The 25,369-nt window shown below is 40.2% G+C and overlaps 3 protein-coding genes and 1 long non-coding RNA gene across 5 annotated transcripts; 3 read left to right on the top strand and 1 right to left on the bottom strand.

Annotated features, from left to right (window-relative positions):
• The first annotated feature begins 482 nt into the window (after nt 1-482).
• LOC146691106 (uncharacterized) lies at nt 483-7,585 on the top strand. Its single transcript, XR_014915528.1, has 3 exons — nt 483-579; nt 1,188-1,261; nt 7,003-7,585. It is a non-coding gene; the product is annotated as an uncharacterized LOC146691106 (long non-coding RNA).
• Nucleotides 7,586-8,927: 1,342 nt separating this feature from the next.
• LOC146691105 (uncharacterized) lies at nt 8,928-11,861 on the bottom strand. Its single transcript, XM_085434389.1, has 2 exons — nt 11,032-11,861; nt 8,928-10,924 (listed from the first exon to the last, which is right to left on the bottom strand). The coding sequence occupies exons 1-2, from the start codon at nt 11,469-11,471 to the stop codon at nt 10,903-10,905; spliced, it is 462 nt and encodes a 153-aa protein (XP_085290515.1). The 5' UTR covers nt 11,472-11,861; the 3' UTR covers nt 8,928-10,902.
• Nucleotides 11,862-12,439: 578 nt separating this feature from the next.
• LOC146691104 (uncharacterized) lies at nt 12,440-22,074 on the top strand. Of its 2 annotated transcripts, none has more exons than XM_085434388.1 (6): nt 12,440-12,772; nt 15,498-16,107; nt 16,797-17,214; nt 17,633-17,792; nt 19,883-19,945; nt 22,011-22,074. In XM_085434388.1, exons 2-5 carry the CDS (start codon nt 16,067-16,069, stop codon nt 19,897-19,899), a joined length of 636 nt encoding a protein of 211 aa, XP_085290514.1. In that variant the 5' UTR covers nt 12,440-12,772; nt 15,498-16,066; the 3' UTR covers nt 19,900-19,945; nt 22,011-22,074. The 2 variants fall into 2 exon arrangements, with proteins under 2 accessions (XP_085290514.1, XP_085290513.1); XM_085434387.1 differs by lacking the exon at nt 22,011-22,074 and adding an exon at nt 21,531-21,592 and having other exon boundaries at nt 12,441-12,772.
• LOC146691103 (serine/threonine-protein kinase pim-1-like) lies at nt 21,408-25,317 on the top strand. The gene is made up of 9 exons (XM_085434386.1): nt 21,408-21,607; nt 22,011-22,253; nt 22,388-22,540; nt 22,662-22,756; nt 22,882-22,929; nt 23,033-23,251; nt 24,305-24,485; nt 24,572-24,742; nt 24,832-25,317. Exons 1-9 carry the CDS (start codon nt 21,547-21,549, stop codon nt 24,921-24,923), a joined length of 1,263 nt encoding a protein of 420 aa, XP_085290512.1. The 5' UTR covers nt 21,408-21,546; the 3' UTR covers nt 24,924-25,317.
• The last annotated feature ends 52 nt before the right edge of the window (nt 25,318-25,369 follow it).

Genomic DNA, 25,369 nt, shown 5'->3' with positions numbered 1-25,369 from the left:
GAAGTAAATGACTCATTGTCTTGATACATGCTCAATCATCCAGGTAAGTACATCCCCAAAAGTGGATTTTGTTCATCTGGACATAGCATTTTCAGTGGGAAGAACCTTTTTGTCACTCAGCCAAGTGACTCCTGCAGTGCAAAAAACCGACTCATTAAAATATACTAATTAGTCTCTAATATTCATGCTTTAACATTCCCACATCTTAACATACCTATCTTAAAATATAAGTAAAGTTATTTTTAATTATAGCATTAAACATAACTGACATTTTGGTACATAGCAAAACTGTCAGTCATACAGTCATAGAGTCATAGAGCATGGTTAGCACCCTCATGACTTACCATATTTGCAATGGGCAATTAAAATTGGTACACTCATACTTTTTTGAGGTATAGTAAATATGTTTCAATTGATAGTCATTAATTAAGTATGAGATTTCTGATTATTTGGCAGTCATTGAACATGCCACAATGCCGTGAGCATAGCAGCCACCCAGCCCAGCTCTAGAATTTTCTTTTCCTCCCTTGATCTGATGAGGAGTGTTGTTCTTGTGCCCACTGCCAGCTGGAAACTTGGGTACATTTAATATGAGTCGCTGTAGATAAGTTTATGAAACATTTGTACTTGAAACTGATGTTTTAATGTGTTGTTAGACAGAGAAGTCATGAGCCGAATCCGACAGGCATTGGCCATTGCATGAACTCCTCTGGGGAGTTAGCTTGCAGCACATGTTCAAATTGAATGTTCTGGGTCTTATTATGCTGCAGCGAGATTCAAATCCACAACTGCGATGTTTTTGTTAAGGAAGAAAGCTAAATGTTGTAAAAAATGTTAATGAAGTTATTACCGGGCTGGATAGCAGACTGTTAGCAAGCTAGCAGCTAAGGAAACCTGGCTACCTTTCCAATATGGCGGCTGATACAAGGTCAAATATCAAGATTATGTGTTTTTGCCTAAGAAAATTTGGTTAACAGCATTTATTTTTTCTGTTAATATTTTTTATATGGACCAGCCTGTATCCTTATGATGTTAAGACTGCTAGATGAGCTGTTAGTGACACTGAGTTAGTCATGACTATGCTTTCTGTGTTTTTTCTCTCCCCTTTTGGTATCCTGTTCCTGCTGGATGAACCACTTCATGATAATCCTCATCTGATGACTCCGCTGTGCTATCCTGCCTGGTAGATTCTCCTTGCTGCGGGTGTATGCTTCTGCCAGCTGGATGCTGTTACTGGATAGTACACCGTTCCAATGGCGCGGTAGGAACAAATTGAAACACACTAAAAGAAAAGGGTTATTGTTTAAAATTGTGTTTTAATAAATGTGTTAATGTTAATTAAGTGTTCATTGTGTGCTGGAGGTCCTACTGGTCCTATGGTGGAGCAGCTACTACCTCTCCTTTAGGAAACTTGCCTCTGATGGGATACAGATATTTGGGACACATTTCAATTCTTGTAAGGGTTTAAAAAATACACAAACTTGGAAGAGTTGGCTGGATTTGTACAAAATGAGATGGCTGGCAATGGAAAGATGCAATTCGATTGTTACATGTTTAACCCTTTAAAGCCGGTCGGAGCAGGCACGCTCTGTTTTGCGTAACTATTTTTAAATCCCTGTAGAACCGGGAACCGCGTAAGCTAGCGCAATAATTTTTTTTGCATATGAAACCAGAGTTGTACTTAAATCTTATGCCATCAGCTTGTCCTAAGTCACGGTTTCCTTCCACATAAAGCTTTGCAAAAATTGCATGAAAAGAGCTTGCGGGAACAAAAACATAATATTCTAGAAACACGCTTTGCCGATCTGATCAGCTGTTCGTAACACTTCCCACATTGAAACAGACGTCAATGCGAACGATTGCATGTCCACCATTTTCTGCCCGAAACCGGAAGAGACATCATTTTCGCGGAAAATGTAGTTTTTTTACTTGTAGGCCTTAAGAGCCTATACTGGTGTTTTTATAAGTCATGTTTGACTTTATGCTTTTCTGAATAGTTTCTGGGATGCTTAGAACTCGAATTGCACTGCTTAAAATAGTTTATTTTGATGCACATGCTGTTTTCTTTGCAAATTTGCATCATAGGATTGTTTGTCGTTATTCCTACAGTATATAAAAATTGGTGTATCTCAAAAATAAAACTAAGACACTCAAAATAAATTTCCTGTTGTTGTAAACTATTTTTTGCAACTTTTTTGTATTTAAAGTTTTGAGGGATAAGCCTCTTAAATTTCTCCAAGTAGAAATATATTTAAAAAAAAAAACCCAAAAACGATTTTCAATTTTTTTTGTAGTTTGTTGCACTTTTTTGCAATTAATGTAGTTACTATGGACTTAATGCATACATATTATTAAAATATGGGCGTCCTGTTGTCGTGCTCGACACTCCTGGACTCTTTGACTCGACTTTTGCTGGATACTGATCTGAAACGCTTTTTTTGCTGCGTCACGACTGACTTTTTAGCTAACGTAGGCTAAAGTGGCAGTTTCTATTTTTGTTTTTGACGCTGTCGCCGGTACGAGATTCCGGAATGGCACCACTTACCTCAACATCCAGCTGTGAAAGCTGCATCAACCTGAGCCAAAAAGTGATCGAGCTGGAACAAAGGATATCCACGCTATACCAAATCCAGGGGGCTGAATGCGAACTTGACACGATCCTCCTTGGCAAAGCTCAAACCACCGCTACTAGCGCTGAGCTAGCCGACACAGTGCACCATCCAGCTGCTGTGTCCCAAGATCCCGCCAACAGTCAACACAGGCTCTCAACTTGCGTCGCTGGTGCTTCTGCCAAGGACGAGAACTCCTGGTTTCAGCTAGGGGCCAGACACAAGGCTCTGGTCAGCTCCACTCCACTCCAACCAGCGCCATGGACCGTGGCTGAGACGCGTGGTGGCTGCAGAGGGGGCAGGAGGATCCGTCTCTCGCACCCTCACCCCTCCGGCGCGGTAGTACTGGAGAATAAATTCAATGTCCTGGATCCTGTGGACTTTCCTCCTCTGACCGCTAGCCCTCGCCATCCCGCTGTGTCGCTGAGGTCTGCGCCATCTCCACCACTACGCCCCCGGAGTCGCGGCGGGCAACCCGACGCTGTGGTGCAAACTCACCGCGGAGAGCTGTGCTTTACCCCGGCTCCTCGGAGAAGAGGACCCACGGCGCGGCTACCTGGGAGTCACTCACGCAGTCCGGCTGGCGCATTTCCATCTGAACACCCCCGGTGTCGCGGCACGGGCGTCTCAGATGGCCAACAGCCCCCGGTGGCACCTCCTCTCTCCACGCTGGTCCTCGGGGATTCCATCGTCAGGAACGTGCGGATGAGGGGGGCGCTCACGCTGTCGTTCCCGGGAGCCACTGTTGTTGACATAGTGGACAGAATTCCCAACATTCTGGCATCCCACCCACAGGTTAACCGGCTCATCATCCACATCGGCACCAATGACATCCCCAAACAGCAATCTGAGCTGCTGAAGTTGGACTTCCTCCAACTCTTCAGCCTCCTTGGTCAGTTGCAGGTGAGTGCTTTTATCTCCGGGCCCACCCCCACCTGTGGCAGAGGGATAGGCCGTTTCAGCCGGCTGCTCAGCCTTAACACCTGGCTTTCCTCCGCCTGGGTCTCCCACGGCGTGGGTTTTATTAACAACTTTGATGCCTTCTGGGAGAGGAGGCATCTTTTTGGGGCAGACGGGCTCCACCTCAACGCCTGGGGACGCCGTTTGCTGTCCGCCAATTTGGCATTTGGCGTACAGCACTCCCGCACATCGCCCTGTCACTACACGCTGATCCGTCTGCCACTGACTGATGTCCCCTTGGTCCCAGCTCCTATATTTGTTCCACTTTTAACAGTAATACACAAAACTCTGGACTAGGACCTCTCTCTCCCACAGTCAACACAATACCCGTCATAATCACAAACAGAGAGCAACAGAATTATCATAAATCCAGTAACTCCAAAAACAATAATAACCTCCGGCCTCTTCAAAAATATCAACATCCATCCAACTCTATTGTCAAAAATCCACCAGTCTCAATCAGCATGGCACTTTTAAATGTACGCTCTCTGTCGAACAAGTCTTTTATTATTAATGATTTAATTTTAGATAATAAACTTGACTGTTTATTTTTAACTGAAACATGGCTGGGCTCGGATGCACCAATTGTTCTCACTGAGGCCTCCCCACCAAATTTTAATTTCTCTTTTTCTATTAGAAGTGGTAAGAGAGGTGGTGAGACTGCATCTTTAACCAACAACACACTCACCTCCAAACAAATTTTATTTGATCATTTTACCACTTTTGAATTCCATGCTATTGTTTTCAGCAGCCCTCCAGTTTTATCTGTCACAATTTATAGACCACCTAAAGACAGCGCTGCTTTTATCAAGGAATTCTCAGAATTTTTAACAAACATACATTCAAACTATAATATGATAATTTTAACCGGCGATTTTAACCTGCACATAGATAATCCTTCTGACCCTGCAGCAAAAGAATTCTTAAACATTCTTCACTGTTTGGATTTTACCCAGCACGTCACGCAGCCGACTCACAACAGAGGACACACTCTGGACCTGGTCATCACCCATGGGCTGTCCACCAGCGTGTCCTCTGTTGTTGACTTGGCTGTCTCTGACCACTACTGTGTGTTTTTTAACATCACCGGTTTTATTCAGCGGGAGACCTCGGTGCGAACTGTGAGGAGGCGCTATCTAACCTCTGAAGTGGCTGCAAATTTTACCAGGGTTTAGACGAATGCCCCCCTGTGATTTTACCTGCACCCTGCGATCTGATTTTTAATCATTTCAACAGCAAACTGAAGAAAAGCCTTGACTCCGTTGCTCCACTCACCACCAAAAAGATTAACGTAAAACACGTATCACCCTGGAGAAACGAAGAAGTCAAAAAACTCAAAAGAAATTGCAGGGCAGCAGAAAGGAGGTGGAGGAAAAATAAAAATACTATCAACCATCAAATATTTTGCGAGCAACTTAAAATGTACAATAATACACTAAGGAACTCAAGAAATTCATACTTTGCCAAAATAATCAGTAATAACAAAAATAATCCCAAGGTCCTCTTTTCCACCATAGATCATTTATTTAACCCTGATTTTAACTGCTCCCAAAGAACCCCCACAGACTCACTCTGCGAGCAGTTTGCAGACCACTTCAGGGGAAAAATCAGCGCCATCAGATCTGATATTTTATCTAATCGCGATATGTTTGTAAACACATCTGATGGCTCGATTGTACCTGAGGAGACACTGGACAGCTTTGTCCTGGTTAATGCTGAGAACCTTCAGAAAGTTTTCTCCACAGTGAGACCCACCACATGTCTTTTAAAGAGTGAAGAAGGGATTGGATCTAAAACACTTTATGGATTTTTTGAGGCTGAGCTTTTATACATGATGAATTGCTCTCTTCAGTTGGGTGTCTTCCCTGCTGCCTTTAAAACGGCGGTGGTGAGGCCCCTTCTGAAGAAGAGCAATTTGGATTGTAATGATTTTAATAACTACAGACCTGTATCCAACTTACCATTTTTAAGTAAAATCTTAGAAAAACTTTACTCAGATTACTGATTTTCTCAATGATAGACAGATCCTGGAGATATTCCAGTCTGGATTTAGGGTGAACCACAGCACAGAGATGGCTCTCCTAAAGGTTTTAAATGATCTTAGATGTAACTGGGACTCCCAAAAGCTCTCAGTCCTGGTGCTACTGGATCTAAGCGCAGCCTTTGATACAGTAGACCACGCTATTCTTTTAAACAGACTGAAACACATGGTGGGCCTCTCTGGTGCTGTACATAACTGGTTCACTTCCTATCTCTCTAACAGAACTTTTATGGTGAGTATGGATACATGCTCCTCTAAGATCCATAGAATGACATGTGGTGTGCCTCAAGGGTCGGTTTTAGGCCCTGTACTTTTTAATTTGTATATGCTCCCTCTCGGCAGTGTCATCAGGAGGCATGGAGTGAACTTCCACAGTTACGCTGATGACACGCAGCTGTACATCTCCGTGTCTCCTGATGACACCAGACCAATGGATGCCCTTTTTAACTGTATCTTAGATATACGATCTTGGATGGCAGAAAACTTTTTACAGCTTAACCAGGACAAAACTGAAGTTTTAATCGTCGGTCCCGAGGCTCAGAGAGAGAAACTCTTGTCTAAATTACAGGCATTTTCACTATGTCCTTCGCTACAAGTGAAAAACCTGGGTGTTATTTTTGACTGAGCTTGGTTTTATCCCACATGTTAAACATGTAACCAAAATTGGATTTTATCATCTAAAAAAAATATAGCCAGAGTCCGCCCTATTCTCTCTCGGGCCAACACGGAGATGCTGATGCATGCTTTTATTACCAGTCGCATTGATTACTGTAATGCCCTGCTCTCTGGTCTTCCTAAGAAGAATATTTCAACTTTACAACTTTTGCAAAACTCGGCAGCTCGTGTGCTGACGAAGACCAGAGGGCGGGCCCACATTACACCGGTTTTAGAATTGCTGCATTGGCTCCCCGTGTGTTTCAGGATCGATTTTAAAGTTCTTTTATTGGTTTTTAAATGTATTAATGGTCTTGGGCCTTCTTATCTCTCAGATCTGCTTTTACCATACGAACCCTCGCGGACCCTGAGGTCCTCTGGTGCTGGCCTTTTGATTGTCCCTAAAGTCAGGACACATACTCACGGAGAGGCAGCTTTTCAGTGGTATGGTCCTCGTCTGTGGAACAGCCTGCCGGAGGAGCTCAGGGCCGCAGAGAACGTACATGTTTTTAAGAACAGGCTCAAGACCCACCTTTTTAATTTAGCTTTTACTTAGCGTTTATTTATTTTATGCTTATTTATTCTATCCTGTTATTCTATTATTAATTTAGACTTTACCTAATATTTATTGATTTTATTCTTATTCATTTTTTAACCTTCTTACTCTATATTTATATTGTATCCTGTTCTTATTTTATCATTTTACCCTGTATATATCCTATTGTGTCATATCTCCAGTGTTTCCTCAGAGGGCGCTCTCTGCACCGGGGCTGTGATCGACTGTGGCTGCTGGGTCTCTGGGGGTCCTCTCAGCCTGGCTGGGGGGCTCCTTGGCCTCCCTCCTGCTGTGTGCCCAGCCTGGAGGTGTCACAGTCTGCTGTGACGGACCGAGTGGAGAATGCGTGTAATGGACCCAGGTGCGTACACAAGTGAACAGATGGGAGTGAGCTTTAACAGAAGGCGAGCCTTTAATATGGCTGAAAACAAGGTGTGCAAATACAGCAGGGATGGCGTGGCTAAACAAAAACCTAAACTGGGAACAAACTATGGTGAGGCTATTGATTGATTGATAGGTAATTTATTTCAACATGTGAACAATATACAAGTACATTTAGAAAAGAAATGAGAGAAAAAAATATATACTATACAAATTACATACAAAAAACATTCTGATTAATTTACATGTTGAAAGGGAGTGGGAAGAAGTATACACTTATTTAATCCCACCCCTGTCCCATAAATTATCAGTGAATATTTAGTCAGCTTCCTTACTGATATAATTTGTAATAAAAATAGTGAACAGATTTCTGATATACTATACACTATAATATCACATCATGAATTTTTTGTTTGTTTGTTTTTAAATAGAGACATTCACTTAATTTAAATATTTTCCTTTTCTTTATAGATCGAGAAGATCATATTTTTATAACTCTTTTTGAACAGTTTTATGTTTGGACATTGCTTTAATTCCATATTCAGTTTGTTCCATAGTTTCACTCCTTGAACAGAAACACAAAAGCCTTTTCTTGTAGTACGTACCTTCATTGTTTTGAAGTTACAAAAACCCCTTAAATTATAACTTCCTTCTTTCAAAAAAAAAAAAAACACATACTCTGAATATTACCTGGCAGTTCTTTATTTTTTGCTTTGAATAGAATTTGTGCTGTTTGGAATTTCACTATATCGTCAATTTTCAATATTTCAGACTGCAAAAATAGTGAGTTTGTATGTTCCCTATAACCTGCATTGTGGATGATTCGAATTGCTTTCTTTTGAAGAGTAAAAAGTGAATGTAATGTGGTTTTATAGTTATTGCCCCAGACCTCTGCACAATAGCTTAAGTATGGTGAAACCAGTGAACAGTAGAGAATATGAAGTGATGTTCTGTCGAATACCTGTTTTGCCTTGTTTAGTACTGCAATGCTTCGTGATACTTTGGAATGAATATATCTTACGTGAGCTCTCCAGTTAAGTTTTTCATCTATTATTACCCCCAGAAATTTATTTTCACTGACTCTTTCAATATCAACACCATTTATTTGAATCTTTGCATTTGTATTTAAACTACTATTTCCAAATAACATAAGTTTAGATTTATTCAAATTTAATGATAATTTGTTTTTATCAAGCCAGAACTTCACTTTACTTATTTCATTAGTCATATCCTCCAATAAATTCTGCAGATCATCACCAGAGCAAAAAATGTTTGTATCGTCAGCAAAGAGAACCATTTTTAATACTTTGGACACTTTACAGATGTCGTTAATGTACAAGTTGAAGAATTTTGGACCCAAAACTGACCCTTGGGGTACACCACAAGCAATGTCCATACATAAGGAGCAACCACCATTTATTTTCACAAACTGCTTTCTGTCACTTAAATAACTCCGGACCCAATCTAAAACTACCCCTCTGACACCATAACGTTCCAGTTTTCTTATTAATATATCATGATCTATAGTGTCAAATGCCTTTGTCAAGTCTATGAATAACCCAGCCACATATTGCTTTTTGTCTATGGAATTTGTGATGTATTCTATTGAATCTAATAGTGCCGATGATGTTGATCTGCTTGATCTGAATCCGTACTGACTCTCAGTGAGTAGTTTATGTTTATCTATAAATTTTTCCAGTCTGTTTTTAAACAGTTTTTCAAGAACTTTTGAGAATTGAGGTAGTAAAGAGACAGGCCTGTAGTTTGTGAAATGGTGTTTGTTTCCAGATTTGTATAGAGGTATAACTTTTGCTATTTTCATTCTGTCTGGAAATCGACCAGTTTGAAATGATAAATTACAGATGTATGTAAATGGTTTTATAATAGCCTCAATGACTCTTTTAACCACTATCATATCAATATCATTACAATCCAAAGATTTGTGATTTTTACATTTTTTGACAATTTCAAGAACTTCATTTTCATCAACGGCTGTGAGAAACATAGAATATGGATTTCTGTCAATCAGTGTATCGGGTTTTTCCTGTGCTTTCCCAGGATGAGTGATTGTTCTTGCTAAATTTGGTCCAGCAGTTACAAAGAATTCATTGAGACTATTTGCCACAACATCCATATTGTATTCTTCATGGTCATTACAAATGAAATACTTGGGATAGTTCTTTTGTCCAGTCCCACATTTTATAACACTGTTCAGGATTTCCCATAATCTTTTATTATTATTTCTATTTATATCTAATTGCTTCTTATAGTATTCCTTTTTACTAAATCTAAGTATATTAGTTAACCTATTTTTATATCTTTTGTATCTGATTTCAGCATCTTTAGTTCTCGTTCTTAAGAACTCTCTGTATAGAGCATTTTTCTTTATACATGCATTTTGCAGACCTTTTGTTATCCATGGACAGTCCATATATTTCTGTTTCCTACTATATTGCTTTATTGGACAGTTGGTATTGTACAGCAATGTAAATATTCTAAGGAATTTATTATAAGCACTATTAACGTCCTGTTCCTGATATACTTCACCCCAGTTTTCCTTCAATAAATCTTTTTTAAATGCATTCATTCTTTCTTCTGTTCTTACTCGTCTGTACTCTTTTTTACTGTCCATTTTATTGATCTTGTAATTCCTATCATAGATTGTAAAAATTGGAAGATGGTCACTTATGTCGTTAATCAGGAGTCGACTTAGTCTTATTTTCAATGTCATTTGCAAAAATGTTGTCTATGAGAGTTGCACAATGTGATGTAATCCTGGTAGGTCTAGTAATTTTAGGGAATAGATTCATACAGTGCATTGTGTTTATAAATTCCTCAGTGGTTTTATGTTTATTTGGGTTTAGCAAATCAATATTGAAGTCTCCACAAATGAAGACTTTTTTGCGAGCTATTTCAATAAATGTTTCTTCTATCCAGTCTTTGAATGTCTCAATACTACTACCTGGAGCTCTGTATATACAGCTAATGATTACATTTTTACTTTTTTCTTTACAAATTTCAACTGTAATACATTATCAATCACCATCGTCATCTTTTCCACCACATTAAATTTCAAGGATTTGTCCACATACAAGGCCACTCCTCCTCCTTTGTTTCACCTAGTTATAAATGTGAATTCATAACCCTCCAGTTCAAAGTCTGTTCCTTTTTCCATATTGATCCAAGTTTCTGATAAGGCAATGACACTAAATGGATGTGAAAACTGGTTAAGATATTCTTTGATATGACTAAAATTAGCATAGAGACTTCTACAGTTAAAGTGGATAATTGATAATTTATTCTCAGTTTTAATCCTCTGATTGTAGTCTTTATTTGTATAGTAGCAGCAATTGTTAGATGAGAAAAAGTTGTTGTCTGGATCTATTTCATATTCCAAGTCGTGTGTATTGTGATCCATATAGTTAAATGTTTTCAGTTCCAATTGATCATATTCTGCAACTGTCTGACTGATGCAGCTGATTCTTCCAGATGTATCTGAGTTCTTCCTTCCAGTGTGTGTCATAAGTGAGTGTGTGGTTGTCTGTTACCTTGTTTGCCGTCCAGATCGTGTTGCTCACTGATATTTTTCGAGATCCGCCATATTTTTAATGGTCAGAACTTTGGCTTCCTCTGGTGATCCGTTTAGTTTAATGAATATTTTGCAGTTCGTCGTCCAAGTGCCTTGGATTTTTCCCAGCTTCTTAAGGTGTCGCGCTTTTTTGGCTATTTCAGCGTTGTGTTTGGTTAGATGTTCATTGATAAAGACATTAGATCCTTTTAATTTTCTTCCTTGTTTCAGCAGCGTAATCTTGTGCTTTCGATTTACAAACCTTAATATAATAGCCGGTATGTTGCCGTTCCTCCTGGGAAGAGGGTGGCATGCTTCGACAGAGTTACAGTCCAGGACAATCCCTTTGGACCGCAGGAAAGCAGCCACCTGTTGTTCCGTGGAGCTAATGTCAAGCTCTCCAGGTTCCTCGTTGCTGTCAGCGGTCACCGCCTGAGCGTATGACCGGGGTTTAATATGGAGCCCAGTGATGATGACGTCGTTTATCCTGGAGTATTGTTCCAGGTCAGCGACCTTACTTTCCAGGTATGCAATCTTTTTATCTTTTTCGGCATTTTGGATGCGGAGGAGCTTTACCTCCTCCACAATTTCAATGATATTTTTCTGCTGCAACCTGATAGTAGAAATTTCCTCCATTATGAAGTCAAGGGACTTTTTAATGTCCTCGACTTCCTCAGCTGTCGGTGTCCTCTTCGGCCCCATTTTATCTGGTTACCCTGGTAGCAGGTTCAGTCAGCTGATTCCTCAGTCAGCTGTTAGCCTGGTAACGCGTTGGCTAGCCTGCAATTACCTCGTTAACTCAGTTAGTCCAGTCCAATATCCTGTATCAAAGTCGTAATCCAGACAGGGTTGTACCAAAAGTTCCAACAATGTGAGTAGTCTTTGCTCCAGAAATTGATGGCCAAATTTCAAAAATCCACAGGACACGATCAAAACACAACTTCCAAACAAATGGCAATGGCTTGGAAGACAACAGACCAGGCATGGAAACACGGAGGGTGGGAACACAGACGACGCGACACAGACTGTAAGAAACACAGAGACTAAATACACATGAGGGATGATCAGGGGAAGTGGCCACACATGGGAACGCAGCTGACATACATGAACTTAACGACAGGACAGGAGGAGTGAGCTGAATACACAGACAGTGAATGCAGGCCTTCAAAGTAAAACAGGAAACATGAGACATGAACCGGGGAGACGTAGTACAGGGGGAGGTGACATAACTGACAGCATGAACTTGACAGTACAAGACACACAGACATAACCACACGAAGGGCAAGGGAGACGTAATGCAAGGGTAACATAATTACAAAAAGGACTGGACTACCTTAAAGAACCTAAGCAAACAATAAACATCAAAATAGGTTAAGCATAACACACTCCCAGTAAACACCAGTATGTGGGCCCCACATGGGCTATGGGGGTTCCAAGTGGGGATGGGCTTACAATGGGCATCCAATCTGGGACCCACCTGGGTTAGCCAAGTAGGACCCACTTGAGCCAGCCCAGATGGGCTATGTTCTATGGGCACCATATGGGTAACATATGGGAAGTTGCATGAACAGGCAACTGAGTTTAACGATCTTAGTTAAGTATAATTATTAGTCATGTGTAAGTATAAACATGAATTAAGATGAAATAACTGATAATAAATTATGCCAGAGGCAGCATATGTATATTTAATTAATAACAAAATATACATATAAAATATATTAATATAAGTGAAACACAAAGAACAGATGTGACTTAAAATTGTAAGACGCTTAATAAAATAAAACAAATGGTTTTACATTTGAGTGGGAAAAAAATTTCACTCCATGTAGGAGTGCTTTTCGAAATCTCGCGTTATTTCATGAAATATCACGAGGTTTTCTCAAACTCGTCCCCCCATTCTGGAACATTCTTCATTTCGCGCCCTTGGACAAAGCTGACAGTTAAGCTGGCAATTTTTGGATTAAGTTCATCTTTGAGCTACGGACTTATTTTCTGCACTAACGGTAAGAACTTTTTGACTTAATTTGAATCCCTAAGTATAAATGAAATGTTTACAAAGTTATGATGCTGCAAAGTAATGTATGGCACAAGTGCTGGCGAACTTTTTCCTAGCACTCAGGCAAGGCTAAGCTAGTTTAAATTTTTAGGTAATGTTGGATTTAGCCAATTTTCAGTTTGAAAGCATTTTCTGGTGTCCTGTATACTGCTTAACTAGCACCAAAATTAATTACTGCGTGTACTTAACATCAAGTTGTACTTAAACATTATCTTGGTTTTTCTCTATGATTAGTATTAATAAAGGACTGTATTAGACCAATTTAACAAAGTTCTAGTTTTTTAGGAGGAATATGGGAGGGTATTTTCACTATCAGAGCAACCAAAATTGCTTTGGTGTTGTCTTTATTAGCTTCATTCCTCACGGCTAAGTGAGGAGGGTAGGCCATGGTCATGAGCAACTAGTCCCCAGCTTTTGCCCCTGTGTCAGGAGCATGCACAGCAGTCAGAGAGGCAGATCAGTGAGCACTCTATTTCTGTAGAAGACATAATCATCATTTTTCTTGCCATTGTTCTCATTTTTCCAGAAAAAGCAAAAAAGAAAATATAGGTATTCTTGATTTGTTTGGGGTTTTTTTTTTATACACACTTTAGTATGCAACTTTATATGTGTAGTTGTTTTAGTGAGAACTTCATCAGAAATACTGTACTGACTCAAGAATCTGCCTCTTACTGTTGTGCAAGCTCTGTACATGAGGGAAACTGATTATTTAAGCAGAACTGGTCGGTCTTGTTAGGGCCACAGTGCCAACTCCTTTTACTATGATTGCTGTGGCCCTCCTTTTTTCCTTTTTGTAATGTATATTTGGCTAGAATCTACACATTTATTTATTTATAAAAAAAAAAAAGCAATTGCTCTTTGGATGTGGTCCTAAAGATCTGTGATCTTTAAGTGTTTGTCTGATGCCTTATTTGTGCATGCGCGCTGTTATTTTAATTTGTTTCATTATGGCTTAAATTTGTTTGAATTTTGTGCATGCTCCTTTATCAGCCTTCCTGCATGGACAGCTTGTGTGGTTATTGGCCAGGAGGGTTAGCAATTATCTCAAAACTTGAGATGTTTGTTGTTTTGATTATGACTATGGCTACTTATAAATTGCATAGTCACACTATTACAATAATATGTTATTAATATCTGTATATTGGTTTGATTTTGCTGTTGGACAGTGGAGTGAATAGTAGCAAGGGTTATGTGTGATTTCTTTCTTTCTTTCTTTTTACAGACTTTGACATAAGAAGCAGTGTATATTTCAAAATTCATTTCTATTTAAAATTTGATGCATGCCAGAAATATACTTGTAGGAATCTTTTTTTGAGTTTGTAACAATTAGAATTGTTACTTTATAAAGTGATGTCAGGGTCTTTTATTGTAATACAACAGCTTTTAAGGCTGGTGTAAGCATCACAGCAGATATCTTTATGCCAAAGTAACTGAGGATAAAACACAGAAAAAAGGAGATTTTCCTAGAGTGGCTTTTTAAATCAGATAGCCTTAGAAATATTCTGCAGTTGAACAAAAACTGAAGAAAACCATGAATCAATATATGAACATTACCTGATGCTGCTGAAGTAAAGCAGAGCAAAGTTACAGAAATTTTTTTTAGAGGTTTTATTAGTGAACAAGGTGAGTTTTTTGCAATTTGGCACAAAAAACAACTGACAACAGCGCTAAGCACAACTGTACACTGATGTATAATAAGCAAGGGAATAATGTGGAAAACATATTTCAGATGGGGAAACTTTTCTTGAAGTATACTACGAGAGAGATGTGCAAGAAGTATGATGTTTTTTGTTTTTTTTTTTGTTTGTTTTTTTCAATCGTGGTGGAAACAAGACAGGAAGAGGGAATTAATGACAGTATTTATCAAATGTGAAGCGTAGTTTGGATCTTCTTTTGCTGCTGGTTCAGTTAATTTTGAATTTTGATTGGAGAGTGATGAAACCTGGAGCTTCAGAATCTGTGAGCTGTCTTTCAGAAAGCAATGGAGCAATCTCAGAGGACAAAGAGCTCAGAAAGTTGTTGAACATTTTAGTTTCGTTTCACAGTAAAATGAGTCAGAGCATCATCAGGACTTAATATTGTACTCTGATTCTTTTGAGAATAAAACACTTGAGGAAGAGCACTACGATTGCGATGAACATGCTAAAGATTATGTTATCATGAAATTTCTGTTGACTAAAGGACTGATGAAACTTTGTGCTATGGCCAACAAAGAGCACCAGGTTGGGGTGTCACTTTGAACGAGCTGGGTGTGGGATATGGGGGTAATGCGCAAGCTTATTTATCTTTGGTTAAAAAGTCCCCGAAAATGCAGACAGTCTACGCAAATTCTAACTGATTTCAGCATTCATGGTTTCTGTCAGGCAATATCTTCCTTAAAGTTTTGCAAGGAAACCAAGGTCTCTCATTGAAATTAGCACGTAGAAAGCAACTGAATTGAGACAAGTTTTGCTTTACACAAGCCCAGTTCTACTGAATAATATACCAAGCCAAATGTATAGATACTTTATACTGTTATCTGTATCTACAAGAATTCATCTAAGTCCTGATTTGTATATTGATAACTGACTGTGATTATGCAGAGGATGTTTTGAAGCAGTTTGTGAAAGATTTTGCTTTGATTTATGGTCTTGACTTTGTTGGTTATAATATACATTCTTTAATACACCTAGCTCAAGATGTACGGAAGTTTGGCCCTTTAGACAGCATTTCCTGCTTCCCATTAGAAACCTTCCTTGGTGGAATTTATTTGGATTCTGGAAGCAGATTGGGAAAGGGAAGCGGAAAAGGAGGTAATTGTGTTGAAAACACCTTAAAAGCAAAAAATTATTGAGATTATAAGAAAAAAAAAACCTGACAGTTTCTTTAGCAGACACTTGCCTTGCTGCTCATCAGGTTCAGATATGATTTCAAAATCGCTCGGGCCCCTTTGGAGGTGGGGTGCCCCCGGCCTCTCGGCCTGGGGCTCGGTCACTCAGGCACAGCTGGGGGCCGGCGGAGCTCACGGGCGCGTCACTGCAACTCCCCCTGACTTCTGCTCCGCGGCTGCTGGGCGAGCCCTCATCTGGGACTCTCCTCAGCTCTTACTGGAACAGTGGCGCGGCTGCCCCTCTGTTGGTCTTCCATGGTCTCTTGTGTTCTGGGGGCCTCTGGATGTCTGGAGTTTTGATCTCCTCCATACCCGCTTCACACCCTGGAGGACGGGGCTGTGGCCCCCCCACACTCCCTAGCAGATCATTACATGGAGAAACCTTTGGAATGCAAGCATGCTGATCCACACAGGTATGCACACATGGGTATTCACAGACGCGGACTAAAGCTTTCTTTGCTGCTGCCTCAAAGCACACTGTGCGCTGTCTATCTTGCGTGCTGCACAATATCGTTTATTATTTAGTAAATATTGATATCTATGACTAGCTAGTTTATTGTGATGGTGCTTTGTTTTCTCTATTATTATGTTGCTCTTTGTTGTTTGCTGTCTCCTCTGTTTGTTTTTTTTGTTTGTTTGTTTTTTTTCTCCATACAGGTGACCCAGGAGTTCTTTTTTTTTTTTCTCTCTCTTCCCCCCCCTTCTCACCGTCTCTTCTCCCCTTTGGTTTTCTTTCTTTCTCTCCCCCTCTTTCTCTCATTCATTCCCCCTGTCCTATTTATTTAAAAAAAAAAAAAAAAAAAAAAAAAGACAAAGGATGAACTGAAGCTCTGCCATCACGTAATGTCGCATACTGCTGTTTCTGATGTCATTTAGAAAAAAAAGAAAAAAAAAAAAAAAGAAAAAAAAAAGATATGATTTCAAAATAGCGCTTTATAATTTGTTGACTTTTAAAAATCTGTTTTAGACTTTTTTTTGATGCCATTATATACATTAATGTTTTTAGTTTGTAGGACTAACCAGTACCCTAAATTATGTGTTTGGATTATTATTTATTTGTGTGTGTATGTTTGTTGTATTTTGTTTGTTTGTTTGTTTTAAGGCCAGTGATCCCGTCGAGCTCTGATGAGGATTGGGACAACACTGCGGAACAGCCAGAGACCTCACCACCATCAGCAATGGAGAATAGACATTCAAGTGAAACTCACTTCCTGAACATCACTCATCCATTTGTTCAGCCGCTACAACCCTCAACTCCTTCATCTGTGGTTTCACAACCAGTTCCAAGACAACTTCTACAAGCCACCAATACGAGCATGTTTGTACGTGTTCTAACCCTCCTGGAAGACATTAAGGACACTCAGAGGGTCCACAGTCGAATGCTACAGTCTCTCCTTACACAACGTGATGGACCAGTTGCTGCAGTATTACCCGAGGGTGCTGTATTTCCCATCCGGACAGTAGCAGATGTGGCAGCACTGGAGCAAAAACTGGCAGACCCTGTCTTCCTAAAAGAAGTGGTAAATAATAATGATGTAATAACAATATTCAATGATTAATGCCTCAATCAGTCTGTGTTTCATGCTAGCAGTTATGATCAAGGAAAGTTGCTGTTTGTTCGAACATGGTCAGTGCAATGAAGGAGTGGGAGGAGAGCTGAACAAAAGTTGCTATTTTTGTTAATAAAATAACTTCTCCAAACATTACCTAGTTATAAGTTGTGCCATGCCAAACCCAAAACTTAAGAAATTACTTTTGGTGAATCATTTAGCTCTTTGCATTCACATCAGACAGTGTTTGACTTTGACACCTAACTCTTTCTCAGTCAATTAGCATCAATATTATAGAGCCTAATTACTGTGTAGCTGTGCTTGCTTTCTTTTAGGTGTGACTGATGGTACTACTGTCAGTAAAATTATTGTCCTTGCGTGTCCTAAGGTTGCTGTTGTGGCAGAGATCAGAGGGAGCACTGTTGATGAAGCCACAAGAAGAATGATGGCCTTCATTATGGACAATGCTCTTTCCAGGCAATATAACTTCGTTGGGTGCCATGGAAAGCGGGAATTTCGAGGGCTTAAAGTTTTTGAAGTGCTATATGGTAAGTTCATTAGTTGTAAGATATTTTGTTGATGTTTGAATAACGGATGCTCACTACAGCTGCAGTCATTCAGAAACAACTTTTCTCTCCACCATTGTGAGCGGCTAGCTTCGCAATAACAGAAGTTTGACTTGATTGACGCGGGAATGTTCCCAGTTAGCCTAGCGGTCAGCAAGGAGGCTTCAGCGGTGCATTATGGGATCTGTAGTTTGTATATTATTAGCGCCTCATATCGCCGGGCCATGCATAACAATAATAGTACATCTATATAAAATGATCTTGCGGGCCGGATATAAATGTATGCCGGGCCGGATGTGGCCCGCAGGCCTTGACTTTGACACGTGGTTTAGATAGACTGTACAAATTGTGGAGATGAAACCATCAGCTCATGTTGTTCTGGAGGTTGGTGGCTGCTGGCAGGAATGACCACGTTTCTTTCTGGCTTGTAGCATACTTGAAGAAGTCTCTCACTAAACAGTTTTTTGGTTGCTCACAGAATGTGAATAAGCTCCAGGAACTCCAGAGCCAGCCTCTATTTTTTCCAGTGTAATTAGTAACACACTGATTTATCTGATGGCCCTATTTTTGATTTACATGAAAATAGGGCTGCCACAAACGATTATTTTGATAGTCGACTAGTCACCGATTATTTTTGCGATTAGTCGACTAATCAGATCATCATCCATTGGACGTAAAACTACAGCTTATTGCACCAGCAGCATCTGCTCTTATATAACTATCATTAGCTTACAGCTTTAAGTGTTTATGGTCTGTGCTAACTAAAAATAAAGACAAGATGATAGTTTATTCAATTTTAATTAAATTTGCAGATTGTTTCGGTGAAGTTTAATAAACTCCTTGCTATCTAAAATATAACAGGACACCGGAGTATATTCTGGAGCATCTCACACTTCTGATAATCAGTTGTCTGCTTGACGTTTATTCAGCTGTGTAAAAGCTATAACTTTAATCTCAGACAAACTGATTTACTCAGGAACAAATAAAATACTAAAAAAAAAAAAGCCAAACAATAACATTTTAAGTTATCTAAGTGACTCATATATATTTAACCTGAGTAGCGAAAGACGGCGGTGGGTTTGAAAACGATTTGCGGGGAGTCCGGTGTTCTCACGGCGCTAGTGAGCCTAGCCCCCGGCTCGCTAACGAGCTAGTGGGTAACAGATGTCTCCGAAAACGTCGGAGCGCTTTCGAAAATATGTGGTGTCCTGATAAACTGAGCAGATATTTGAGGTTTACACAGCTACATTCTCGCCTGAAAATATGTTAAACGTTTATTTTGTGACCCAGAAAGAATAATAAGAGTAACATTAAAACTAACTAGCTGCCGCCATTGTTGGAAACTGCGCTGGGCCGCGCTATGAATTCTGGGACACAGCTGCTTCTTCTTCTTCGGGGTTTAATGGTAGCTGGCATCCTTGTACATGCAATGCTGCCATCTTCTGTTTCAGTCCGTTATTACACTCTTAAATCCTGCCACTTATTCCTGCGTCTTTTGTGATCTTACAAAGCTTCAAACGACGCGTCGACTATTAAATCAGTCGTCGACGATTTTGATAGTCGACGTAATCGTGACTAGTCGACAAATCGTGGCAGCCCTACATGAAAATTATTGGCGCCCGCCTGGCACACACCTCAAGAAGTGGAATCTGTTTTCTCCTTGGTAGATGTAGCCCTTGTTACATTTTACTATTTTGTTTTGTGTTCATTATGAGGTGCTGTACCATGCAAAAAACTGGTTAACCACTTGCCTGTTCTAAGCTCTGTGCCAATCACTGAGACAGCCCACAACACCAGTTATCATTGTAACTATGTAGACATCTTTTAAACATTTGTCTTAAATGTTTTAAGGTAAAATGTTTCACATTAATTTAATTTTTGAGTGCCTACTTGGTAAATCATTTTGTAAATAGCTTTTCTGTTTCCATGAATACTCATGGTCTTCAAAGAGTTCAATGTAGGAGGTCAAACAACTTGAACAGCACAACCTCCAAAACAACTTCAGTACTATCGCAAATCTGATTTTGTTTGTGAAAATGCACTAATTTTTTATTTTATTTTATTTCTTTCAGGACCAATGGATTGGTGAATGAGTGAGAAGCTGTGGTTTGCTGCATTTGTTTTTCCTTTAAACGGTATAACATTTATTTGTTATTGTTTTGTGTATACTGTGGACATTTTTGTCAACATGTTCTCCAAACAAAAAATGTATTATATAAAAAAGCATACTGTTTTAAAATTTCATAGTAATCAGTATTAATAAAAAAGATAAACTGGCTTTGTTGTACAGGTGATTTAAATTATAGCTTACTTACATTATCCAAAATTCCATCTGGGCAAACACACTTGGGGCCACCATGGAAACTGAGGACAAAAATAGCTGGGTCTCAGGTTGGTAACCCAAGTGGGCCCCAAGTATCAGACCTGCTTCTATCCATCTGGGCCCCATACTCATTTATTGTCTGGGGCTGATTTGGGACCCATCATTAACCCATCTGGGAAAACACATTTGGGGCCATCATGGAAACTGAGGACAAAAGTAGCTGGGTGCCAGGTGGGTAACCCAAGTGGGCCCCAACCATCAGACCCGCTTCTACCCATCTGGGCCCCATACTCATTTGTTGGCTGGGCCTGATTTGGGGCCCATCCGGGTCCCATCAATAATCCATCTGGGCAAACACATTTGGGGCCACCATGGAAACTGAGGACAAAATTAGCTGGGTCCTAGGTGGCCCCAAATATCAGATCTGCTTCTACCCATCTGGGCCCCACATATTTTTTTTGACTGGGCCTGATTTGGGGCTTATCTGGGACCCAGCATAAACCCATCTAGGAAAACATATTTGGGGCCACCATGGAAACTGAGGACAAAATTAGCTGGACCCCAGTTGGGTTTCCCAAGTGGGCCCCAAATATTAGCCCTGCTGCTCCCTATTTGGGCCCCACATATGTGTGTTGACTGGGCTGGGTCACACGACCCAGGACCATGACAGGAGGCTGCGGTCTGTGACCGGCTCCCGGTGCAGACGGCTCCCTGTTATAATGTTTCCTCACTTGGCTCATGCGAGCCCAGCCCAATTTTTACTCTTTAAGTGTGCGCGTGTGTGTGTGTGTGTGCGTGCGCGTGTGTGTGTGTGTGTGTGTGGGGGGGGGAAGATATGTGTGTATTCACATCATATATGTTAATGAGAGTGCGGGGAGTGAGTTAGAGGGTGGGGTGGGCTGCTTTTAACTATGTAAAGCACTTTGTGCTACATTTTTTTTTTGTATGAAAAGTGCTTTATAAATAAAGATTGATTGATTGATTGATTGATTGATAACAGTTGTATTGATGTATAGCAACTTGAAATGCTCCCAAAAATGGCACTACAGCATGTAAAAATATAAAGTAAGCTCTGGCGAACTTGGTTCTATGGTAGGTCTTAAAGGGTTAAACAAATAATGAAAGGATAATGAAAGAAAGTTTAATGTGAAATTACTGAATTATATGAAATATTATGGCTTTGTCTGCCAGAGTGTTTTTCTTTAAACTACTTGGGACACTGCCTTTTAGTGATGTCACTAAAAGGCAAGGTTCTAATGTTGTGTTGCCATAGTCTCCGGAGTTTACTTTTAAAGCTCACTTACAGAACTGACTTATACAGCTTAGTTAGAAAAGTCAAGCATCCAGACATTTGAAGGACTATTCACTCATTAAGGTGACATTTTCTATTTTAAAAGTTCTCAAAAAATTCAGATGAAAAAGGAAACAAGAAAAGTTACGACTGAGGCAGATAAGAAAGATCCAGGAGATCAAAGTAAGTAAAAAAAAAAAAATCCCCCAAATAACAGAATCGACATTTCTAACAATGTTGAGGCTCTGTGTATAAAACGATTCATTTTTAGAGGATTTAAATCCTGGTTTTGATTGAAACTAACCTAAGTGCAACATGTCTAATCAAAGAAAGGTTACTGGGGCACTTTGTCTTTTGGTAAAATAATGTGACAAGTTTATTCTTGGACTGAGCAGTGAAAACAGAGCAACAAGTGTCATCAGTATCTAGACTTAGTAGATGGACTCGTGTTGGTGTGTTTTTTATCAAAAGGATAAACTTGTTATTATATTGTAAGCAATACTAATTAAAAATTCAGTGACATCAAAATCCTTCTAGTCCTGATGTCGAGCGCTCTTTTTCACTAATGTGTTGTTGTTGTTTATAGATTGTAAGAGCAGGATGGCTAAAAGAAAGGCCAGTCCTGAAAAAACGACCCCCATAAAAAGAAGGAGGGTCACTGAGCAGGCTGGTCCTTCCACCAGCTCAGATGCTCATGTGGTCAGGGGAGTCAAGCGAAAGGTCCAACAAGATGAAGCGGGGACAGCCAACACAGCAAAGAAGCGTAAACTTCTTGACCATGTGAGCGGTGACAAGGGGCAGGCATCTTCCTGGTTGGACACTGGTAAAGGTAGGCTAATTAGTTGAGTGAGGGGTAGATTAAGTGTACATCTGGTTGCTAGTTTGAAGATATTAGTGTTTGGGAGATATTTGTGTCTATTATCTAATAAGCTGACGTGCTTTTGGTGTTTTCCACATCTGCAGACTGCAGCATAGAGATTTCAGAGAGCTGCAGTAAAAACAAAAAGGCTGGCAAAAGGAAAGCTGCGGGAGACACCAGGGACCCACCTAAGAAAAAGAAAGTGGACCAGGACAAAACCAAAACTGTTGCCAAAAAGTCAGTGGCTGAACAGAAACGTAAGTAGCAAGCAGCTTGGCTTTTATATTCAGGTGAAGAGCAAAATGAACATTTAGGGTACAGCAGAGAGTAATTTGTGTGACAGCTGTAGTAAAACCCAATTTGTGTTTGTCTGTTTAGGTGACTTCCAAGCGAGATACGTGGAGGAGCACCGGCTTGGAGAAGGAGGGTGTGGAGCAGTGTTTGCTGGCTACCGCATAAAGGATCATTTACCAGTAAGTGTTCAGATGGTGGTAGTAAGACAGGCAGTAACGCAGATAAGGGATAATATCGTAAGCTGTTTTACACCTTTAATTATGTCATACTGAGGAAATGCTCATCAATGCCCTGTGTCTTTTAGGTGGCCATCAAACACATCCCAAAGGGGAAAGTGTACTGCAAAGTGAAGGTAAATATGCAAGACTTGAATTGCTTTTACATTAGTGGATTGCATGCAGCGTTCACCTGTGGAACGTCTGTGCCTCATCATCCACTTTGTTGAAATATTTCAGGATGATAACGGGAAGAATGTGTCAGTGGAAGTTGCCATCATGCTGAAGCTTGCAGCTGAAGCAGATGGATCAGTGGAAACATCAGCCCCAGTGTCTCTGTTGGAGTGGTTTGACTTTGGCAGAGAGCTGATCCTGGTGATGGAGAGACCTGTCCCCGCTGTGGACCTGGATAAATATATAGAAGAAAATGGAGGATTTTTGCCAGAGGACAAGGCCAAGGCAAGTTGACTTGCTTTAGAAGAGTCTTAGACTGTACATCATTCAATCAAAGCACAGAGTGTTAGAGAAACATTAACCCATTGATTGATTATTGTCTTTTTCATCGTTTCCAGGTAGGGCTGGGCTATATCATACCATTCACGGTAATACCGGGGTAATTTTGGGCAACGATAGGAAAATGAAATATCGCGATAGAATATGGGTAAAACGCGCATGCGCAGTGCCTTTGTTTACATACGCACATGGCGGTGACGCCGCATGAATTCTGGTTGTGTTTACTGACCTCAAAACGATGACGCACAATGAGAAGAGCGAAAGTGGATCGTTGAATGAAACGGATGAACCAGAACTGGTTTGTAAAAATGCTGCAACTTTAGTGGTGTGGAACTGGTTTAGCTTTCGTCCGTCAGATACACAACAAAGCACAATTTTTGGGAGCGAATGCTAGCGGGGCGTCGTTATTACCGTGTTGTTTGGAAAATACGGCACACTTAAAATCAATCCTTTGATTTTTCTGAAACTCGACAGTGCCCCTTATAATCCCGTGTGACTTATGTATGAATTCTGGTTGTGTTTACTGACCTCAAAACGATTTTATGTACACGGCGACTTTGCTAAGCTACAAAGCAGCACCGCTCGATGGATTGTCGGAGCATTACGGCTATCGTAGGCAGGCGCCTCGCGGAGTGATACGTACTGCACCTCAACATTATATTACCGTATTGTGTGTGTATAACCTCTTTTTAAGTTTTGTGGATATTATACATGGTTATGCTGAGGATATGTCGGCCAATTTCCACTGGAAATGCCTTTTGGTTAAACTGTCAGCAAGGAATTTGCACTGTTACATTTTTATATAACTTTAATGGACATAAAAAAACAGCTGCTTGTTTAAGTGAAAATACATTGATGGGGTTTTTTGCACTAATAGTTGTGGAGTTGTAAAGTATTTTGTCTAGTGTCAATTATATCGTCAGTTATATCGTTATCGCAACTTTTCAAATGTATATCTTGATAAATATTTTTGGTCATATCGCCCTGCTCTATTTCCAGGTCATTCTGAAGCAGCTGGTTGATGCTGCGAAGCACCTGGAGGATAAACACATCTTTCACCGGGACATCAAGAGTGAGAACATTCTAATTGAGACCGGCTCAGATGTACCGCGTGTTCGTATCATCGACTTTGGACTGAGCTGCTTTGTTAAGGAGCAGTCGCAGTACCGCGTCTTCTATGGTAACATATTCTGCTCTTGCTCTTCACAGATGTCACAATTTTCGCCTTTTGTTTTAGAAGAAATTGCAATTGTGTCTGTTTATTAGGTACAGAAATTTACTCCCCTCCCGAGTGGTACGGGCGCAGTTGCTACAGGTGTGGACCCACCACGGTATGGCAAATGGGAGTGGTTCTGTACGAAGCGCTTCATGCGGGAGACTTTAACACCACGAGCTTCCTCAAAAAGCGCCTGAAATTCAAAAGACATCTGTCCAAAAGTAAGAAAACGTCACACTTCAAGACTGACTGATGGCTTGGACCACTGGAACTATCATCTTCATGTTTTTTCTCTTTCCTTTCTTTCCAGACTGCCGGGATTTCTTGGACGCGTGTTTAACCAAAGTCCCGGAGACGCGGCCGACGCTGGAGGAGCTACAGCATCACACGTGGCTGAGATAAGCATATCACACACACACACAAACACACACAATTCAGACGTTATCATTTATGTGTGATGTATGAATTACCTTGCTTTTTTTCAGGAAATAATTTTTTTAATTGGCCCACTTTAAATTTCAGTGTTTTGGAATTCCTGTAACCCCCCCAGCCATCCCAGGAAAGGGGATCTCTCTTTGAATGGGCTTTCCCGAGGTTTCTTCCCGTCAATCTGGCCCCCCCAGGGGAGTTTTTCCTCGTCTTCATAGAGAGCTTGGGCTGGGTCAGGAGCTCCATCAAAACTGTCTTTATTTAATTACTCTAATGTAATCATATACTTTAAAGTAATCAAATAAAAGACAGTAAAAATCTGAAGACTTGAAGTAAACTTCCATTAAAATAAAACTTGTTTAATTCATCTTTGCTGAGGATACTGTGTTATTACTATTTCAAGGGTCAGAACCGGTGCG

Source organism: Copadichromis virginalis, linkage group LG16, assembly GCF_057382275.1.
Source record: "Copadichromis virginalis isolate Kocher_CV1m ecotype Utaka linkage group LG16, C_Virginalis_male_GT1.1, whole genome shotgun sequence".
Taxonomy (NCBI): domain Eukaryota; kingdom Metazoa; phylum Chordata; class Actinopteri; order Cichliformes; family Cichlidae; genus Copadichromis; species Copadichromis virginalis.
This window is presented reverse-complemented; position numbering and strand designations above follow the sequence as displayed.

Excerpts from the sequence above, each read along its gene's own strand:
- LOC146691103 (XM_085434386.1), top strand. The coding sequence starts at position 21,547 with ATGAAAAAGGAAACAAGAAAAGTTACGACTGAGGCAGATAAGAAAGAT. Across the intron at positions 22,541-22,661 it reads GTCAGTGGCTGAACAGAAAC|GTGACTTCCAAGCGAGATAC; the intron begins GTAAGTAGCAAG and ends TTGTCTGTTTAG. Across the intron at positions 24,486-24,571 it reads GCAGTACCGCGTCTTCTATG|GTACAGAAATTTACTCCCCT; the intron begins GTAACATATTCT and ends TCTGTTTATTAG.
- LOC146691105 (XM_085434389.1), bottom strand. The coding sequence starts at position 11,471 with ATGGGGCCGAAGAGGACACCGACAGCTGAGGAAGTCGAGGACATTAAA. Across the intron at positions 10,925-11,031 it reads ATACCGGCTATTATATTAAG|CCAAAAAAGCGCGACACCTT; the intron begins GTTTGTAAATCG and ends ACGCTGAAATAG.
- LOC146691104 (XM_085434388.1), top strand. The coding sequence starts at position 16,067 with ATGGAGAAACCTTTGGAATGCAAGCATGCTGATCCACACAG. Across the intron at positions 16,108-16,796 it reads AAGCATGCTGATCCACACAG|GCCAGTGATCCCGTCGAGCT; the intron begins GTATGCACACAT and ends GTTTGTTTTAAG. Across the intron at positions 17,215-17,632 it reads CTGTCTTCCTAAAAGAAGTG|GTTGCTGTTGTGGCAGAGAT; the intron begins GTAAATAATAAT and ends GCGTGTCCTAAG.